This window comes from Wasmannia auropunctata, unplaced genomic scaffold (genome assembly GCF_000956235.1).
Source record: "Wasmannia auropunctata unplaced genomic scaffold, wasmannia.A_1.0 LD335987.1, whole genome shotgun sequence".
NCBI classification, from domain to species: domain Eukaryota; kingdom Metazoa; phylum Arthropoda; class Insecta; order Hymenoptera; family Formicidae; genus Wasmannia; species Wasmannia auropunctata.
The window spans coordinates 888537-911433 of record NW_012026903.1 but is presented as its reverse complement, the minus strand read 5'-3'; the positions used below and the strand labels follow the sequence as shown (position 1 = coordinate 911433).

At 43.9% G+C, this 22897-nt stretch overlaps 1 protein-coding gene across 1 annotated transcript in view; it reads right to left on the bottom strand.

Moving 5' to 3' along the window:
- Positions 1 to 12995: 12995 nt before the first annotated feature.
- The window catches only part of LOC105454206 (histone-lysine N-methyltransferase 2E-like), a 92043-nt gene continuing 82141 nt past the window's right edge, over positions 12996 to 22897 (bottom strand). The window contains exons 3-4 of the mRNA XM_011696677.1: positions 15449 to 15551; positions 12996 to 13081 (exon numbers count right to left, since the gene is read on the bottom strand). Of these exons, the coding sequence (XP_011694979.1) occupies positions 13047 to 13081; positions 15449 to 15551 (138 nt within the window). The 3' untranslated portion in view covers positions 12996 to 13046. The remainder of the gene's footprint in view (positions 13082 to 15448; positions 15552 to 22897) is intronic.

Here is a 22897-nt window from a genome sequence, read left to right as displayed (position 1 = left end):
CGTGGAAAGGGATTCACGTCGGCGGGTAATGCGGGATTTTCGTGGTCGAGTATTTCCTGGGGGACCTGCACTCTGTCAAGGCGAGTTTATCCGCGTAGTGACGGGGCCTCGCCAACGGTCTGTTTACACCGTAAAACCGGAGGCATGCGATCGAATAGCGGGTTATATTAGGTGCTGCGAAGTGGGGCGGTTTCGTGCTACTCGGGACGCGATATACACATCATCGGGATCGAAAAGTGCTGCCTTCTTTTCGCGGCGCGTAAAAATATTGCGGGAAAACAAATAGAACTACAAAATCGGCGAATGCTCCGAGAAATTTTATGTCAAAACATTAAAAAAGATTATTATCGCGAGTAACGCGTAAATCTAAAATATAAACGTTCAATAGTGATATTCATTATTTTTGTGTTCGTAGCCACGACTTATTTATTTCGATATAGTTTCTTTTGTCGGGAATTAAGTAAAATAAACATACGCTCAAATATAATACAAGAAAAGTCACGCTTATCCAACGAAATTCGAATTGATTCCTTCAGAATTCTAATGATAACTTCTTATTCATAAGAGAATTATATTTCATATTATATAATATTAATATAACAACACAAATTATATTGACCATAGATTAATTAGGTGAAACGCATTTGTACGTTGATCGCAAGAAGAATGATTTTACATCGGCTGTTCTGCACGCGCTCGCTGCAAGTGCGTCGCAAGATTTCAATGACACAGATATCGCTATCTGTCACGAGAGAAACGCACCGAGCACCGATCCGATTGGTTTTCGTAACACGCGAGAGCGACGACAGCCGGCGGCCTGTGGAGGAGGCCTCCACGAACGAGCCCGGGATTATCGTGGTTATCGCGACAAACACGGACATAATGTTTTCTGCACGGCCACTGAAAAGTGTCGAAGAGGCAATAATAATTAATGTTAAAGCGATACTCGGAGGTTCATCGAGTGACACAGACTGATCGATGTCATAGGCCGGTTGTTTTGCCCGATAACCCCTTCTCGTGACATCGCGGGCCGCGTTATCACTTCCACGAACGCTCGCTGCACATTTACCGAATTTTTTTTCCCCGCTCTCGGACATTCTGCGAGGAGCGAGAAGTTACGCGATACGCGAGATCGCTCTCCGTCCCTCACGTGCCACGCAAATTCCGCTGACGTACTCTTATATCAATCTTTTTTTTTTTTAACGGCGAATACTCTCTGCTCTTTCACGCACATCTGTTCTCTGTAAGATCCCGACGTCGAGTCTTTCTCGAAAGCGCGTTCCCTCTATTGGAAGCCTTGATATCCGTGGGAAACTGGAATGACGTAAATTACAACAATGACGGTATAAACCAATTAGATTGTTTTCGCAACAAGTAGCATTTTACAATTCGACTGACATAGATAGCAAAGATAGCAAATTCATTACTCTTATAATTAACTTTCATATATCAATTTGTGTGATATCTGTTAACTTTCTGTTGATTGAATAACTTACGTCATTCTGGTTTTCCACGAAGCTGAAATATAAATTGCCGCGTATCACGAAGCGTGTGTTTGCTCATTATTTCACGACTGTTGGCATCTTCTTATTTGGCATTCGCCGAGGGGACAGACGCGTCCCGGATCTTAATTCACCGCCGGTACATATTCCGCGGTCCTCGTTATTGGATTCCTCCTTATAATTCTGCCCTAAATCATCTCTCGCGGCGCTGGAGGATGCCGGATTGGAAAGGGGCCTCTAATTTCGCGCTGGGTCTCTACGGGGTCGTGGATTATGCAGGGGCCGGCAAAGGGTTGATCCTCGAGGGACGGGTGCGTCGACGTGACACTACTTGGCCTCTCAGCTAATAGAATACTACCTTTAGGTAAACGATCGTTCAGAACATTCCGGAATACCGGCCAACCAATTATCAGTTCTTGAGACTAACGATGTAGCTCGTAGATTTTCGTTGATAAATTTGAAAAAACGAAAGCTAGTGCCTTATATTAGTGTAATATTATAACGTTAAAAGCTTTCAATATTATAATACAAAAAGCAAGTATATATTATATAAATGCATATACGGCTTGAGGCTTAATGGAATATATTTGTAGAAGTAAAATTTCATTGTCTATCGATGTAGATACCTAAATGACTACATTTAGGTATCTATAATACATCGATGGACAACGTTTCATTTCTACAAATATATTCCATTAAGCCTTAAGCCGTGCATGTTTATATAATATATTGCTTGCTTTTAGTGTTACAATACTGAAAGCTTTTAACATTATAATATTATTATACATTCTATAGAAACAAATCCAGGTAAGATTTGCTGTGGTAATCAAAAGATCAACAACCTGAGTGTTTCTGAATCTCAGTGTTTCACCGAATACGAAAGTTTCCGTACGTGTTTCGTATAAGGAAGAGCAGTCACATTTACTCATAGACCTCTCGATCTTCTGGACAATACGGACACCGCGCGAGTATCGAGTACCAGCGCCGAAGTTGTTATGACAGTCAGCGGCAGGCTATCCATCACCGAGATTCGGTCTCGGCGGACCGAGACCGCGGACCAACTTATCCAATATTTAAGGTTTTGTCCCTCGCGGGGTTAGCTGATATATCACTCGCATTAATATATATTTGCGGGGGAGATAACTCCGGTTAGGAGTCCGACGTGGCCGAGATGAAGGCGGGGGCGATGGACAGGAGGAATATACGGGAGACATATAAATGTCGACGGAGATTCTTGCAGTCACCTCGAGGAATAGATACGGCTATTTATCGCCAAGTATATCGTCAGATTGGGGCATTCAACGAGGAGGACAAGAGGGAGAGAGAAAGAGAGATTTCCGAACGCGTTTCTTCGTTCGAGACGATCAATATGGCGTTCTCCCCCCTCCCCCTCTCCCCCACCCCCGTGCTCGGAAATTAGGAGAGTTCGAGAGTCCTCGCGGAGAATGTCAGATCGGGCCGCGATAAGCGCAATAGCTTTTTCAGCGCTTAAGGAGCCTTGTGCTGATAACGCGACTGTTTCGCAGAAATTACGCTCGGGCTCGGTAATACAAAGTTTCTTATGCACGGCACGCTCGGGGCCGCGGAGAGCGGCGGCGCGACGGCGGGGCCGGCGCGGCCCGAAAAGCTTGATGTCAATCTGCAAGAGCCGCGTACTTCCGAACATGTAATTACAGAACCGTTTCTCGGCGTCCCGCTTTATTTCTCGCAGCACTTCGTTTCGCGCTTATCTGCCGCGCGAAATCTTTTCGCGCTGGTTTTACGAATGGGATACGACTGCGACTTACGCCGCGATCCATGATTTTGAGTAAACCGCGTAAGATTTAAACGGAAGTAAATGTACACACGCACGCACACGCACACAAACGCGCGCAGTTTGAGATAGATGTAGCATGTAGAATTGTCTAATAACTCACGTTTTCCTCTTTTTTTTTTCTTGAAAATGTTTATAATATATTTGCATTTTCTAAATAAATTTGTTTACATTACATTATTGAAGTTCGATATAAAACATCTTAATTTATTATATTATAAATAGATTGATACTCTCATTTGATTTCATTAATCTTGTTCATAAATATATATAACAGCTTATTCTAACGTCCCTTCTGTCTCACTCGTAAAAATTTATCTCTCATAGCACATGTCTTTTTCGCAATGACCAATTCAATTAATCTAGCTGTGTCTTTCTAGAACAATATCTGGCGGTATCTCTCCTGGGAGAGATACGCGCGCTTCGCTAACCTATCGTGGACGGCAAAGTGGTACAATGATGATAAATAATTCTGCGCGAAATAAGAGTGCGTCGAATGCGGCGGACGTGAACTTGGTCGAGGCAACTTTGAACGAACTCGGAGGCCACTCCAAGTTCTTGCTAATTACCACCACGTTACGGAGTGTGGCACGAGCCGACACGACGTCCTCATCCATCTTAGTAAATTCCTAGCTGCGACCGTCGCGGAATACAATCTGGCGCGGCGAGGATACCGTCTGTGTGTGATTCGCGAGACTTAATATAATTAATACGAACGCCGCAATGGGATTTAAAGCGAAGTAAATCTAGTGGCGGTTTCTAGCAAATCTTAGTTTTTTATACTCATAAAATTATCTGTATTAATGTACAACTGACGGAAAGAAATTAAATAAGTTATGTAGAAATGTACAGAACAAAGAGAGTGCATTATTAAACTCTCGTCAACATAAACATATAATTATTATCCAATACTAAATAATATAAATATTAAAGACTAAATAATGAAATAAAAATAAATTTAGTAAAATAATCGTTCAAAAACCTTAATTTAATTTTAAATGAAAACTATTATACGAGTATAAATAAATATGTTAACTAATATAAGTTAAATAATATGTTAACTTTCTACATTTTTGTGCGCAATTACTTCTCCATACTTTTCCATAAGCTCATCTACGCATTTTTAGCTTAATTAATGTATTAAGAACTCTAAAGAAATTCGATACTTTTAGCAGAATTGTAACAACGACGCTTCCGCAATACACTGTCCTATTTGGTTTTAAACCACTAAACCGGCATCGAGAAACGCGAGGAGGATAGGCGGCGGTCTCGGCCAGCCGAATAGTTATCTGCATTCGCCCAAATTGAGGGTGTAACGTGGCCCCTGGTCCAATTACGCCGTCCGTGAGACGTTAAAATGCTCGTGGCTCGTGACACGGCGCTTCCGCGTGTGTGCGGGGATCCCTACGCACGCCCTTCCGTTTCGTCCTTTCCTGCACTCCTTCCGCGCGCGCAGAAGTGCAGTCTCATCGGGAGTAAGAGGGAATAAACGCGACCCGAGACGATTCGCGGGTCTCGAAACCCTTCTCGAGATCAGAATATTTTTACGTCATCCGATCGATCGCCGACCTCGACATCGATCCCTATAGCTCGATGCTCCCCGAGATGATGCTGCCGACGCGTAACCTCGTTAAGGTCAAAGTCGTACGTCAAAAGAACTCCGTTTCCCCTTCTCCGTCCGGATGTAACGCTAACGCGGCGCATACAAACGAGCGCTAATGGCGCGGATAGCTTTTGTTGTTTTTAATTAACCCTTTCTTTTAAGACGGCCAGGGGGAACGGTAAAACCGTCGAAAGGGACCGTCTCGCCGCCTTCTCTCGCCCTACACCACCGCCGCATTCGCGGGGCCCTTTTCTCCTGCCTTATATCCCTTTTCCGCAGCCCTTTCGCGTCCCGCGGGGGATGTAAATATGCGGGGAATTGCACCTCGGAGACAGGCGAGCTTTTCTCGTTTACGAGCTACGACGAGGCAGCGCCTGCAATTAAACCTTCATCTAATTACCCCCACGACCGCCCGGCTAATTGCCGACAGACCCGCGGGATCGACTGGAAAGCAATGCTATCTGTTTTACAAAACTTTTCTTCCGTTATGGGAAGCTCGTCGGATACGGTGCGGCGGCTTTGTAATTTTCCGGCATTAAAAAATATAATACAGAGCAAGCGCTTGGAATCACGCGCTTGGAATTGTCATAGTATTTATGAATTAAATGAAGAGATTTGTACTGTAATAATATTAATTTACATCCCGATTTAAATATACTTCGAGATAAAATCTAATCGAAATTTGACGAAGCACATGTAACTACGATAAAGAAAATGTATGAAAGGTGTCGTAAAATGAATGAGGTAAACTTTCAATAACGCACGACAGTTGCGGCCGTAATCGCGCACCTCCATGACGCGACGAAGTCCCGAAGAAGTCGCCGTTGATGTACAAACTAAGAGGACGAAGCGAGGTCGGGGGAGGGGGGGAGGGGTTAAGATGGTACGTTGGGACGTCGGCGCTTTGTCGCGGTCACGGGGCTGTCAATCACCGGTGATAGGAGGCGACACATTAATCTCGCGGAGACCCCGTTGACCGCATCCTCTTCTCTTCCCTTGCGGTCAAATAGTCCCCACAATTCTGTCTGCCGCTTAGCAGCTGCACGATCGTCTTTTTAGTCCTCTTTCGCTAACAACACTTTATCGTTTCAGAAAATATAAAACAGCTGGGAAACACATTTTAATCTTGTTCTAACCGAGATTTAAGATTTTGAAATAAACAATGACAGTAAAAAAAACTATGACAAAGTCACGATACTTTTAGTCACTATACACAAAGTAAATATTGTACTCTCTCTAAAAATTTTTCGATCAATCTTGATTTTCTTTATAATAGATTCGTGAAAACTTTTTTCACGAGTCTTTAATATACCTTAATCATATTGCCGCAAATCGCCTTCGTAAAGAGAGATAGATAAATTAATTGAAAAAAATACCTCATAGGATTCCTACGTGCGTAAATAATTCTCAGTTTTGAATACTTATGAGTTAGCTTTTTCATTCGAAGGGGAGTGCCCTTTTGACTTCTTTGCGAAAAGGAGGGAAGTGGGGAAGTTTTCGACTCGACAGGCTGATCACGAACAGCGACGCTTGCAAAAACTGACCGCGACTGACAAATGCGTAAGAAGGAGCAACTGGACGTCTTTACAGATGAAAAACGGACGTTGGGGTTATCCGTATTATTAAGTGGAACGCTTCTCGGAAGAATGGCGCCATTTGTTTGCCCCGATATCGCGTAGACTAATCCGCGTTTCGCCGGACTACGGCCGAGACGAGAGAAAGGTGTTGGCCGTCCATTTTTCAAATTATATGACGAATGCATCTCTAGTATGCAATTCACACGTTTCGATGTTCGATAATATAGGTATTACAAAATAGTTATTAATATACATAAATTTCCTAATTTAAAAAAATCAATTCCGCTTCCTTTACGAAGACAAAAAGAATGGATTTTACAATAACACTTGATATAATGAAAACTAACTTTCTCGAGATTTCTTTTAATGTTCCGCGAGCTATATAATATAATCAATACGATAAGGGAATTATAAAAGTTATATAAATTTCACATTTAGCTTTATCAACATAGCTTATCCGTTCACTTGCTCTCTTGTAGCTTTTCTATTTTAATCGTACGAAAAAAGGAGTTAATCGATTTAAGCCGAGGATAAAGTTAACAGACGTCGGCGAAACCGGTCATTAGGCAAATGGAATTCAAAGTCACACTTGGCGCTTAGACGCGGCGTCGAATGGTGTCTAAGTAAGTGAGAAAATAAGGGCCCGAAGTAAGCACGGGCGCGAACGACGGGAAAGACGGCCGAACCACTCTCTCGATGCTCGCGCTTCGTTCAACGGCACATTATCTCGCGGCGCTCGAATTTCAGGGCAAACCGCCAAGGCGGGAGTAAACTCGGGGAGATTTATCGTCCCCCGGTCTCGCTGGGGACGACGCGAGTCGTCCTCGCGAGAGCGGCGGCAACCCGTCCTGGCCGATTCGGAGGGGGCCACCCATCTGATCGATCGCACATCGCGATAAACGTATTATTTAATTACCGCGAGTAATTACCGATTATTACACGGCGTGGGCCGTCCCGGCGCAATGTCCGCCATTAATTACAGCGAGCGATCACGGCCGAAACGGTCGTTACGCAGCACTCTTTAATCGGTTCGACTTTCCTCTCCTGTCCTCTCCTCTCGTCGCGGTACTTCCGCAATGAGACCGCGCTCCCGATCTTGCCTCTCGCTCGTCGATCGATTACGATCGATTACTCGCCGTGATTCTTATTGACGTTATAGTGAAACCACAGTATATTAGATCACGATCATATTGTGCTCGTTAATAGCGGAAAAGTGCAAGTTTGCGCGGCCGTTTAATGAATTTTTCGAGATCAGTTTGAGCGTTGAAATATATAATACTTTGTGCTCACCCATTTACTTGAGCGGGAGTTAAATTTTATTACCTTACATTATAAAAATATAAATATAAAGAACGACACATATCGTTTCAGTAATGATAATAATCTGATAACTCATTTATATATAACTGTTATAGGATACAAAGAACAAATTTATAATAATCAAAAAAATTGTTCCACCTCTCATTCTAACGTGTTTTCGATTTCTATTTGATTTCTTCGTCGCGATTATTTTTCATCTCGAATCTCATCGGGAAGCGTCCTCGGCCGCGCGGCTCCTCGAGATAATTCGACGTTATCGCGAGGGTAAATAAGCTCGCATCTATCCAGGCCCACGCTAATAGATTCCCCCAGGATGCTGTATCTCGGGATAAATGCCTCCCCCAGCGACACCGTTCATCATAACCGAAATAGGACGAGCTAGCGGGGACTGGAGGGGCGAGGGGGTTAAGGGAATGTGGCAACGGAAACTTGGCACGATAGAGAGAAACGGAGCAGATAAGAGAACTCGACAATCCGTGCCACGTCCGAGGTGGTAATCAGAGATCCCTCTTCGTCCTTCGTCATGGAAGGAGCGAGACTGGAATCGACCCGAGGAAAGGGGGGAAGGGGAGAAGCCCTACGTTTCTCCTGGCGGAGGACGAGAGAGACAAATAACGCTCGCGTCGGCTAGATTGAGGAGATCCGAGGTGCCAGTGAATGTACATTAATCTATATCAGCCAACGCCATCAATATTTAATCCTAATCTCGAGAATTGCCGCACGAGCGTAAGATCGGGATCTACGATGCATTGACGGGACGCGATGTCCTTCCGTTGTACTCGATACAACGTCCCTTCGAATTTTCCTCAATTTTACTTTGTATAACACCGAGAGTTTATATCATATTATCGACGTGTGTTCTAACTAAAAAAATCGCTAATATAATGATTAAAATGAACATACAAAGTTCTCTCTGTATGACTTCGATAAATATATATTACCTAAGATTAAATTTAGAAGACCCTAAACTTTCGTGATCGATGTACTACACTTACAAGCTTCACGGTTGTATACGCATTTATGTCTCTATACGGGAAAATATTTCCTACAAGCCAGACGTTAACGAGATTAAATTGTCCGACATTCGGAAATGTGTTTGCAATTTCGAACGTCGTTTCAGCCAACGATAGCTCCTTGCAAGGCGTCGCGACAGGCGTCTCAGGGCCGACACGTAGTGCGTGTCGTCGTTACCGCGGCCGGCAGTGAAAATGGCCTGTGTGCCAGAAAGTCGCGGATAAGTTAAACAGCGGCCGTACCGAGGCGTCGTAAAGCGCCGCGGCGCCTCCGTGTTTACGCGGCGACGTCGAGGCCCACCAACCGCGTCCGGTCCCCGTACCTCATCCCTCTCGCGCCCTCCGTCTCTCGTGTGGTGTGCATCGGCTCGTCTTGCACGCACCCCTCGCCCTCCCTGCCGACATCGACATCGCGGTCCACGGGTCCACGGTTCCCTCGCTTATTCCTCCGTCTATTTTCGCGCGCGTGACAAATCTGTATGCCCGCCGGATTTATCGAGCGACATTCTGGCCGTCGTACGCCCGTCGTGCCCATATGGCAGAGCCCGGCAGCTATTTCCGTCGTCCGGTGCACTTTGCTCGCTCCTTCGACAAGTGTTCCTACCTATCGACGGGATAATCGGAGAGTCCGGATTAACCACGGGCGTATCGGATAACTTGCACGCTAATGTGTCCAAGAAATTTGTGATATCGTTAAAATATTTCTTAATTGTAGTCTAATCCTTAACAAAGCGTCTATAAATTTTTTTTTATGGATTTCAAATATCTATATATCCATGTCTAGATGTTGATTGATCGGGAAAAGGATCAATGTCTTCTCGGACACAAATATAATTCGCCTTTTATTTTGTCTAACAAATATTTTCTTAATTAAACTCACCACAATGTCTAGTTTCGTGCCAGACATCAAATATTGGAGTGCGGATATATGAATAATCTGATCTTGCTGATATTAGACGCATACAGCGTTTCTTTCATCTCCGTAAAATATTTTTCGAGAGTACAATATTTTTTATCGATCTCTTAAGTGCAGTGCAGCATCGGCAAAGTCTCCGCGTGCAAGATAGCAAGCAGGCCATCTCCGGCGTTCGGGCGCGTTAATGGATCTGCGTAGCGATTTTGAAGACGCGGGTGAGAGAGAGAGTTTTCGCGTGTAGAACATGATGACGATGAGACAATGATGCGGCACAGCGGGACCGACGCGTCACACCAGATGGAATTTCGAGGAGCACCACGAAGACGACCTCGTCATCTTTCTTTCGGCCGCCAAACCGGACGATGATTTACGAGCGTGTATTCCGTCGCGGGAATTTGTCAGTCCGTTTCTCGACGCTGCCTATAGGTGTTCTCTCGCCCACCCGATATCGATCTTCTTTTTTACGCACGTATACACACGCGCTACGTTTGTATGCACATAGATGTGTAAATTGAAGTTCTGGCGAGACGAGCCGAGAGCAGCGTGGAGATGGCCGTGGTCTTTCGTTCCCTTCGCGCCGAGAAAAAGTAAGTCTTAATAAAGTTGGGACGAGATAAATTGGTACATTAGCATCTCAGCTGTGATTCATGGTGACGTTCTCTAGGTGGCAGGAGAGGAAGGGTGGAAAAGAGGGTGGCCCGGGGACCGGGCTATGATGTATCGCCATTAGCATCGGTTTCGTATTAGAACAAATACGTCTGTGTTTTCAAGCTCTAAAAGGCGCGATGTGTCTCGGTGTGCTTGATAGAACATAATACACCCCACGAATAAAGTCTTCTAAATTTCATTCCCGTTCGCACCAGGCAATGGAATCATATAACCATATAATGAAATATATTTGCAAATTATGTATTACGAACGTCATGTTCAGGACGATGGTAAGGGAAATATGATTCATATTAATTGACGTAAACGTCTTAGAAACAAATTCCATTTTGTCAGTTAAAAGAAAAACGAAAATGTTGTGTATACAAATCTAAGATATTGCTTTGGCATTCAAATGATCGCAAAGTATCATTAATTGTTCTTATGTCTCAAAATATACTGACATCTACATAATTAAAATTAAATCTTTGCAAAAAGTCGGCTGCGAAATTCATAAAGCATGTATCAAGTGTAAAATACAGTAAAGTTTTAAAGATAAAAATCATTGTTTTCAGTTATTTCACGGCTGTAATCATAATATTTCAAGTTTGAAAAACTAAACATATTATGACACATATTATCCGAAAGGACTTCTTGATATATTCTTATCTAGATGCTTTCATGATAAAGAATAAAGATACAGATCTTAAATGTTAATGCAGTCTTAGTTAAACATCATAATCGGGGTCTGTAATAAGGGTACGGATAAATAATAATTGCGAGTGCGTGTTTCACGCGCGGAATGGAAGGTAAATCATCCCCCGGTCGTCCGGTGGAACACGGTCACAGGCTGATGCGAAACAAAGACCGCGACAGGGGGGGGCGAGCGCAACCCCCGCTCGTTCACGGCCGCCCGTAATTCACAGTTTGGTGGCGCGTTTATTAACGGCGGTGCGGCGTCACTCCGGGCTACGCCTTTTTAATGATTTATCGTGCACGCGCCGAGACGAGCGCGTAGCCCTTTTGCGGGCCAAAGTTCGACGTCTTTTTCGGGGCCCCGCGGGGCCCTTTCCCTCCTTCACCTTCCGCCAGCTGCCGATCGGTGAGAAGTGCAGATGGAGGCGCAGATGTTGCGTCTCAACCCTGTCACCGTTCGTAACTGCATAGTTCCTCTCTTCTTGCCGTCGAGAGACGTCTTCCTCCTCTTCGCGTTACACGAATCGTAAAATTGGATGTACCGACAGCTCTCCCGTTCGGTTTTAGGACAGACGATCTTAAACTATTAGCGCGGCGCTTGAGATGCGAAAACGCGACGACAGTAAACAAGACAAATAGCTGAAAATGTGGATAAATAGCAAACGATTAATAATAACGTTACGATCGTGTCTGGATGATCGACTGTTACGCAAGAAAATATTAATCTAAGATTGAGTAATCGAGAATTAATCAGTGGAGACAGGCGAGCGTTGTTTTCTTTTAGCGTGACTTCATCGCGATGCCGCGATACTAATCGCTTACTGTCAATGCGCTCGGGCTTGGATCGCGGCAGTTTCTTAGCGAGGTTGAAATGAGCCTCGCGTGGATACATCGAGCTGAGTAATAAAGGATACTACTCATTATCGACGGAGTGTAATCGATGGGCTTTATGACTCAGGTTCCGCCGCCGATGTGTACGCCTGGCACGATAAAAAGACGGATAAACCGAATACTGGACAGACGATGAGGCGCGGTGAAAAACGTTTAATTGGACTAGATTGTGGACGGGTCGGAGGGAAGGGGAGGGGGGGAGGTGGTTGGAGCAGTAGATGACCGGTTCGCGCAGGCACGTAAAGTATTGAAGGCGAACTTCGGAAAATTCTGCCTCTCGTCCGAGCGCCAAGCCCGTACGCTAAATTGCTCTTCCCCCCCTGACGGTGTATTACCAGGAAGGGCGTACGGAATTTAGAGTACGCGTATCCTCTTATCGCCGAGGTTACGCCGCGGCGGAAAGAAGGTCGCTATATACTCGACATCGAGGCTTTAATCGCGTAACTGTACCCCTGCCGCCCGTTCTAACCCTTCATTAGGCGCGCATCTACTTTTCGTGATTTTTATTTTAGCGAGACCAGCCGAGTCCGCGTACCACGCTCTCCCGCACCGGCGGCGCGGCGGATATCGTACGTACGTAAAACGCGGCTTAAGTTAATCCGCGTGTAATGGTCTCACAAGGTTACTGCTCGATCGTTCCCGATGTTGATGGCGCGTGCGCTTCATTGCACTAGGGTAGTACCTGAGATAGGTATGATAATTCCTGAGGTACGAAACGGGAGTTGGGAAGAATATTTATATTTTGTAATTGTAAAAATGTACGCTCGAAATGATCTAATAAATTTTATGAGATATGAAACGATTTTCTTTAATATTTAATGATATTACCTTATTCGAGAAGTGGGACGATTACAAAATTCGTCAAGTCTAGCCTCTGCAAAATACGCTTTATAAATATGACTTTACATTGAAAGCAAACTCTCTTTTTCTTTCTTTCTCGTGGACTCCGATTCCGGATGGTTCATGTATACGATACGCATCTCGCGAGCACGGGCGGTCCAGGAAGCCATCTTGTTAAACTCCAGGGATTTCCGGGCAAGGACGAAAGGATCATTAGCGTCGAGCCGGATTCATCGCTCATACGCGAGTTCCCGTGCGATGAAAACTGCATGGAGAAAAGACAGACACCGTGCCGTCCCGTCCCGTCGATATAAATAAAGTATCGAAGGGATGGACACACTTCGGGCTCGTACGAATACAACGACGAGTCAAATGAAAAATGCCGAGACGGCCGATCAATGTAAATATATTCATGACGTGGGGTGGCCGGGCGGCCACAGGGATGCCGGGATATATACGCGTGTACGGTGGGGTTTTATAGGATGGGGTTCCGAGGACTCCGATGGCACTTGGACGGCACATAATTCACTCTTTGGCAGCTCATTACAATTTAAAAAGGCCTTTGTCAGTGCACTACTCGTGATTTCGTTCACGGTCCCGTGGCCCTCGCGCATCGCCACACCTTCGGTGGCAGCTAACGATGCTCTACTTAGTTCCTATATGGCATGCGTCAAGTCCTTGATACGAAATTAGAAACGTAAATTAAAAACCCGGTTACGCGATGTTAAGAACTTGAATCAAGTCGACTTTGACGACGTAACACGACACATCGAATCAAATATGTTAGATGTTTAAGCTAAATAATATTAAATATTCTACATGTATATACAACACTTGTCATTTCTTTGCTTGAATATTTCTAATAATTATATCTATTCAAAAGAAAAAAAAATATCACGCTCTCGTGATAGTGTATCTTTTTGCGCGCGTCACGTTTAATACGTAATCTAATTAATTATACGTTCGTTATCTTGATAATAATTTTGCCGTTACGCGCGATCGACTTTTACTGCTACGAACGTATATCACAGATTATTATCCTAATCACTGACGGATCAATAATGACGAGTCCGTTTTCTCTCCGTTCGCAAAACCGGTTTTGAAACAAAGAATGACGACAGGCCGGGAGATTTCTAATTTAAGTCCTTCGTATCGGCCATATCGAAAGAGAAATGACTACGTTCGCGTTTTCGAAACTGATTTCCGCCTATTACGGTCGTCTTCTTTACATCGATAATTTTGAATTGACACACAAGGATGTATACACACTGATTTATGATGCAAGGAAACACGAGACATAGGATTATCAGTATATCATGAAACCGATATTTTTCCTAATGATACAGTAAAAATGTGGATATTAATTACGTGAACAATGAATTTGTTTTCAATATTTGTTATGATATTCAATATTGCAGAAAATTTATGAAAATTTCTGTTTTAAAACGCCAACAGTTGTACATTGACATATGATATATTCAAAACGAGTAAATATTAACAAGTAACAATAGCAACAGATCCGCGTTACTCTTTTCTCCGGAATATTCACATCTCACCGATATATGCCACGCAAAAAAAAATAACAGGCCTCCAATTTAACGGCTAATTGATTACGCACAAACTTAAAAGCGCGCGCGCGCGCCGCAAAAATTTATGCAAAACTCTAGCTAATCGGCGAGCGGCCGGCAAGTGTTTTGAGTGCACGATTATCTCGTTGATTACGCACCTCGCGCTCGTGTTTTATACCTTAACACGTTCGTTAATCACTCTAATCCACCTTCGACGAGCATTCTCGCGTACCCGGCAATCCGCGAGAATAATTACCACGTATGCCGGCTCGCAACGTTGCGCCTTTTTGCGCAACGAAATGCCCGTGCGTGAGATTGCGACACCTTTTGTTCGCGATGTAACGCAGAAAATTGAAGGCGGACAGAATCCAGGATGAAAAAAAAAAAAGAAAGAGAGCGTGTGTGCAACTACGTTCCCGCGGGATCGGTGGAAAAAGGAGAAGCCCGAAATTGATATGTATTCCACGCCGCGCCGCGTCCAATCTATCGCGGGTCAAGCAGGCGGAATTTTAAGCGCGGTTTGACGTATGCGCGTGTATGTACGTGCGTACGCGCGCGCGCGGGGGTGCGCTCGGCCACCGCGGGTGTCGAGATAGCCCCGGACGATGAAACTCAGTGCGAAACATAGTGGCCGACCGCCCCCCCCCCCCCGGATCACCTCTTCGCATTCAGGAACTTACGAGGGTATAAAGTATCCCGATGTCTTATATCGTCGTATATAGGCGCGCGTATTCAATACGTGTGCGCGCGCGCGCTTCTTTCTATTGTGCAAAGGGGTGGCCGCGCGGCCGCTATGCCCAACGAGGGTTGGGCGGCGGTCATCGTTGGAAAATTGAATTTCGTCCCTGAGGGCCTCCGTCGGATGAAGTATGCTGACAGTTGGAAAATTTGCGTTTAACCGCGCGCGCACGCGACACCAGGCACCGGAATATCCCCGGGAAAATCTTCGATTGTTCTCTCTTTTTTTTTTCTGTATTTTTTTCAGAGATGCGCTCGAAACGCGTGAATTCCGACATCGCGAAATGTTCGACGATTATTATTTTCGAGATGCGCTTGGCACTTACCGTGAGGCACCCATCCATGATGGCAGTTCTCGCAGTAGCGCAGATGACGTTTTCCGGGTGTGAAGGAGTCGCAGGAGCAGGCGTTCACCGTGCAGCGGATAGACTGCAATCAAAAACAAGCGCGACGCTGTAGAGAGAGGCTATTAAGTTACAGAGAAAGATATCATATAACGTTTAGAAAGACGCCGTCAGCGGCGTCTCCTATATTCGGTAGCAAGGTTTTATCCATATCCCACGTATCTCGGACAGTTCGGTTAAGGGACAGGACGGATTAAGGGACGATTGCCGTGGGCAAGTGGAAAATGGACGACAGGGGTTCTTGGTATTTTGAGTGTCCGTTTGGCGTAACGCCACCCTAGAGGAAGCTCGTAAGAGACAGGCTCGTCGGATTTTAAGGAACCGTGAATATTTTCCGGCCCTCGGCTCGGAATTAATCCCCTGGGATCTACTATACCGCCCCCTCTCCCCCCGCCCTCACGAGGAAAAGAGCCGACCTCGCGCGTATCGGTATTACTTTATATATATACGAGAACGCGGCACACAGAAAACTTTATTCTCCGCGCTGCTGCAAAGTTACCTGCAGGTCGGTATGTACCTACATCGAGATATCGACGTATCTCGTCGCCGCCGTGCCGCATCGAGACGAGAAGGCGGCATCTCTCTCCTCCCCTCTTCAGTCCCCATGTCTATTATAGATCTGAAAGTTCGCCCGCGAGCAACACGAATATGCACTAGGAAACTTCGACTCGCAATTATCGCGCTAATGTGCTAGGGGGACCGTCCGAGATTTTACGTAACACCGCGCCGCTTCGCGTATCGCTCTTAGATACTACGAATTAATTTCATTTACTCTTCATATTATAATAATACATTAGCAAGGAAATAAGGAATTTAATAATAATAATATATTAGCAAGAAATTTAATTTTACTTCTATCGTTCTTAAGTAATCTTTATAACACTATTTCGTCATTTTATTTAAAAAAAATGACAGAAAAAAATTAATAATTATATTTTCTCGGTTTTTCCCCAATTAATATCTTTTCGCTAAAATTAATTCAACTTGAGGAGAAAGTTTAACTTCTCTTTCGCTTAACTTAAATAAATATACGCTTTTCCAACTTTATCTTCGATCATCGCGCATCTTCCATATCAGCGAAAACGCAATTTGCCGAGAGACGCAACCCCCTCCGGCGACGTTCACACGGAGTAATAATTTGGAATCAGGGGCAGTTCTCGCTACCTTCGTCCCTCGTAAAACGGCAGCGCGGTTTATATAAAGAGGCGAAAAAAAGGGCCGCGAGAGAATGGCTGGGAGGGGTAGAAAGTTGTTTCACGGCGGTTGTAGACGCCGACGCTACCCGTTGTGTTGTCGTCATAACGCCGTTACGGCGTTACACTGCGGCGTTAATATAAAGACAAATGAAGCGACGCGCCCGCCGCGGGTGCACGCTGTGTGCCGCCTCCTGCCCTCTGCTCAGCTATGTGTCTTTATATAGACAGTATCCCGTGCCACCGTGAAAAACGCATCCGCCGGGAATCTTCTGTCGCTCGAGGAAGCGACGCGCGAGGGCGACGCGGCTGACAAAATTTCGCAGGCGGTGAAATTTTATTAGCCACGCCGCGGGTTATTTATTCGGAACGGCGACAGATTATACGGCGATATTAGCGGCTTGCTGCTCCGCGTAAGAGGGAGCATTACATCGGAATGAAAAAAGTGTGCGCGTGGTAAATCGTCTTGCGCTACGGTCCCTATTGTTTCGAGGCGAATTTCATTAATGTTCCCCACATTGTGATACTTTTTTCCAATTTATTAATGTAACTTTCTAATTTTTCTTAATTTTCACTGGTCTTTCAATTTTTCTCTTCCATTTTATAAAGCTAAAAATTTGTAATAATCGATACTAAACTATTTCTTATTTATTTTATATGTGTGATTTTTTCGTATCTCTTAATATATTTTCTGTAAGCAATTCCGGAAAAATATGCAGATAAAGCTTTACAAATGTCAATTTGATAAGAAATAATTCGCTACTAATATATATATTTAAAAGTAAAAATTCAATCCTGATAATGTATTTGCACGATCTATTATATACAGCGTTTGCATATTACGTTATTAATATTGTACGCGCAACACTTCCTGGATCTTTCACTTCCGTCTGGCATTGTCATTATTTGTCTTGCGAACATGATAATATAGTCGCGGTCTCGCAATGACGAATGCCATTTCTCGAGTTACATGCACGGAAGGTGTGTCGTTCATTCGTTCCAACTCTCTTTTTCACGATATTCCAAGCCGGCGTTTCTTACACACATTCGAATCAAAGTCTAGTTCACGTATCATCAAGTCCGATCAATGTGCCGCATTACATGCACACTCTTGTGAGTTCCAAGTAACGAGCTGCATAAGCTGGAAAAAGAGCGATTCCTTATAGTCGCGGAATAAGCCGATTTGCACACAAGCTCTATTTTTAAATTATTCACAGTCCAAGTTTGTCGTGCATACACAGCTATAGCCTCAGGTGTAGTTTTTTCAGCGTGCATTCTTCAACCGATGCAAAGTTGAATGAATAGATGTGTCTACGTGTTCCTCAACATATCTAAAAATATTCAACTTTGACAGATCACAGTCTCGCAAAAGTTGTGCACCGTAAATAATTTAAAGATAATACTATATTTAAAAAAAAAGGTCGTTTAATATTAAAGAAGAAAAAGGTGAAACTGTGCTGAAATAATTGTACGAATAAAGGTTCTGCGACTCCATAACTGACGTAAAATTTCCTTTTTCCCCAAGTTATTCTTCATAACTTATTACGTCCACTATTCCACGACTGGTATAACGCGAATTCGCCGGTGCGCAACTGTACGGATTCGCCAGGTTCCTGGCCCGAGTGTCTCTATCACCTCGGTCGTCCCCCTTTTACTTTCGCGCACTGTCTTCTGGGGTATCGCGCCGCACAGAAGGCAATAACATTTTTACGAGCCTCGAAACATTTATTACCGCCTGTAGGCCGCGCGCCACGCGATTTTTTCATCTCGCTCCTTGCTTGGTAGTCTTGGTACTCGTTGCTTAAGGATGCACGAATGCCCGCGAACGCGTGCGTGTGTATCACACACACACACATATATATATATATATATATATATATATATATTTCTTCGTGATTGTATGTCTCGCGATTAGAGCGATAACGGCTCCGGCAACGTCTCCTTAAAGGCGCCTCCCATTCCCCGGGTTGATTGATATCCCGGAAGCGACTCCAGTGACAACTCTGTTCTACCATTAACGTTTGTTGTTACAATTTTTATCGACGCCCTTTTATCTGGGGCTATAAGCGAACAATGCGTCGCTTCGTCGACACTCTTAACGTCCCAGCTTAAGAGAGGAAATTGAACTATGTATTGGTCATTGTAAATATTTTTTTTCTCAAACTAAACTTATAATTATCTTGTAGAAAATCAAGAGAAACAATGGATGGCTATATGTTTGAAGAGGAAATAAAGAAGAAATATATTGTAATAATGTAATTGGATATATTAATCAAAAACTTTCTATAGAGAGTAGACGGGAATAAAGATTACTACATTATGATAACTTTCACACAAATATTTTTTTCTTTTAAAATTATCGAGATATCGACGTCCAATGAGTATTTATCACATGTCAGAGTATTTGTGCTTTCGAGATCCGTGCTACGTGCTCTCCGCACATCGGAAAGTTGCGCGCAAAAAACGATTACGGGAACGCGCGCGCGTACGCTGCCAGCTCGTAATTAACGGGGCGCAAGGTGCGCGGGTATTCAGAACGCGCTCCATCCTTCGGATGTGCGCATGGCGTGGCGTGGCGTTGCGTTGCATTGCGTTGCACGTTGCGCTTTCCGTCGTATCACGGCGCTTAAAAAGCCTCGCGGCGCGCGTGCCGAAATTAGCGTACGCGGCAGCTGGTTTTTTTGTCGATCGTGAGAGTGAGAGAGACAGAACCGCTTAACTGTGCGCATTCACCGAACGATCGATCGATCGGGCCTGTCAAATGGATCGTGATCGATCGCACCCCCGCGGCCAAAAATTCTCGGTCGGTCAAGGTTTTCGGAACGCCGGTTTTTCGCGAAAGAACGCGATAGAGTTTTAACTGACGCGCTATATAATAAACAGACAATGATATGTAGTTCGTTATTTCGATGTATGTTTTTCGACTTTCGCCGCTTCTTGTGCTATAGTGCATATATATTTATCTTTTAATAAATTTATAATCTTTTTTTTTATTGATTATAATTCTTCTGAAAGAATAGAAATGTTTAATCGCGACAGAAAATATCACATAAATCATCATTTAAGAATTATAATTCACAACTATATTGTTTTTGCATCGCTTAACTCAAATTTTCTCTTGTAATTGCAATAATACTCGTTTATGACAATTTGATGTTAATGCAATAGATGCACATAATTATAACAAAAATATTCAACACATAAATCTACAACAGATTAATTTTAAATATTTTCCTGTCTCTATAATTTCGAGAGACGGTACAGGAAGAGATCAACATCATTATATTGTCATCGAGTTGTCGTTATGACGATAATTCACGTGCGGGACGTGCATTAAGCGATTGAGGAAATACGCCAAAATCAGCTGGAAAGCGCGTGTACGCAACACGATGATGCGTGCATAATATATGACATGACGCTAGCGCGCAATCAGTCGCCCCCCCCTGACCGCCCCCGCGTATGCTCAAGGGACGGACGGAATAATATCGTGACTTATCGCGGTACAATAATTAATTGCGCGGATACGGATTACACGAGTTACGCAAAATTTCCATTCAATAACGTCCGCTATCGTGGTATAATTATTATCAACGCGCCGAGCCAACGACACAGTTTCACAGTTGCGCCATTGTGCTCCGCGGGCGTCGCGTCTCCGAGAAACTAATATCACCTAGCAACAAATCAGATCTCTTGACATTCCACTAATTATCATTGCTTGAAAACAGTGTACGGATGTTCGTCATTTGCGTCATTTGCGGGCGATAATGGTTATTATTCGGAATTGCTCTCTGCGTCAAGCGAGCGAAAGAAAGAGATGATGGACGGGATTTAAAGGGGACGCTGTGAGTATCGACGCTGTCGAACATCCTCTTATTTAATCGACCGTTAATTTCACTTGATTTTCCTTATTGACAATTCTCTATCGCTTTTTATTTGTAATGCATAAAAGGAACGTAATAATTTTAATCAAGTATTAAAGACACGAGAAATATTGAAAGTCTCTCTTATTTGATGTAACATCGCATGCAACGCATCTCTCGTTGCGATTAAGATCGATCGCCCTTGTAGCTCCGCCCTGAAATAAATCGAGATTTCATTACGACGAGTTCATCAACGTTTCCGCGTGGAGCGGAAGATTAACGCGGATAACGTCGGTGCTTGTTGCTGGGGCCGACCGCAAATTTCGGGCCGATACGCCTGTCGATTACAGGAAGCGCAGGCGTAACGCGAAAGTGCCGAAAACTCGACGGCTCTCGGCGACGATGATGCCGATGATGCTGATCTGATGCTACAGCCGTAGCGCGCCGCGCAAATCCGACGGCGCGGCGCGGCAGCGCCCCGGCTGTCGATTTCGCGCACGCTCGTGTTTAATGAACAGGGCTAATCTGGACCCGATTCGAAACGCAACGCTAACAGCGTATGCACACACCGACTCGTTCATCGTGGCAAATTAATTTGGCCGGCTCGAATTAAACCTCAAGTATAAAGCCTGGCATATGCGCGCGCGTCGCCCGTGAACTGCGCGCGAGCTCATTAATGAGTTCGAGGATTTAGGCTCTCCCGTGCGTTGGTGCTGATCGGATATCCCACCCCCTTCTTTCGCGGGTAACGAGTGCGTGGAGGGGCCATTATCCCACGGGCGAAACTTCGCATGCTCTTGCTCGGCGAAAAAAACTGAAAAATATTATATGTATCGAATCTAAGTCCGCGCGAGAGAGAATCGAGTTCCAATAACGCTAGTATAAAATAATACATGTACTTAATAATGTAGCACGATACTTCTCCAACGTATTTATAACTGACATTCATCGCAAACTGAAATGAACTAATAAATGATAAACTGTTACATAACGTTCAAAATATTCTCTGATTTTGAAGACATATGATCGATATTTAGATGCTGTTGAAGAATGAGGGAAGTGAATCACGACTTAGTCATCCTTGGCGCAAACAGTGTACGTGTACACTGCGTTAGAGAAAGACGTTCGTCCAAAATAATAAAAGGAAAGAAAGAATTGCCGCAGCGAGGCGATTTTTCGTCCGGCTTCGAGCGCGCCGCATCTTTCATCCCGAATATAGCGTATATACACGCGTCGGTGGAATAACGAAATGCTAACAGCCGACCGTTAACGCGCCGCGCGTTTAGCATATTGTCGCGACCACAATGGCAATTTGCGTGATATATCTGCCCGTTTTCGCTGGGACGCGTTCAAATGTAGCGGAATTAACTGGCCGGATATACGAGTGCCAGCGAGAGCGAACAGCGTGGAGGAGAGAAAGAGAGAGGTATGCCTGTCATTGCGTCTATGCGTATACGAAACTTGGCACGCACGTGCGTCGCCCTTCTGGTTGGCCAAAATTTACGAGAAACAATTATTATATACTGAAAAAAATCGTAAAAAAAATACTTGTAATAATATTTATATTATCTATAATAATCTATGTGATTAAATAATGCCATCCGTTGATTCGAAATATATTTAAACAAATATAATATTTTTAAAATATTTATAAAAAGCTTATAATTATTTGTTATATATTACGCCGATTATTTATAAAATGTATTTTTCTTAAATTTGTTTAGCAATATCTCGCTGCTGCTCACAACGTTCTGCGTGAATTACGATAAATACTGGCCGCTTGTCCGTCCTGTGTGAACGATAAATACTGCACCGGCGACAAAATATCGCGAAATAAGAAAGGTCCTTCTCGAGGGTTGACGGACGACACCCCCAGGACCACTAAGTCACGGCTATGCTAACTTTGTGCCCCGCCTCTCTGGAAGATCACCCTCTGCTATTTTTCCGACCGATGAAATAATGCTCCCCCCCCCCCGATTGTCGGCTCTGATACATGTAGCGTAAAACGCGACGACGATACATAGAATATATAATAATACGTGCAAGATTTTCCTCCCCAATGCGCTGCACATATCGATTAGTTTCTATTCTCAAATAAATTCGTATAAAGATTTTGATCATTAAGAACAGCCGATATGACGTAATTTTAAATGGTTAATAATAATAATAAACACATTTTATGTAACGACTTATTAATTAAAACAATATACTTAAATAATATTTATTAATTTAATATTAATAAAAGAAGTAAAAAAGGGGCTAACGGGCCAAAGCTTGGATGTTGTATCGCTCCAAAATATATATTTATTAATTTCACA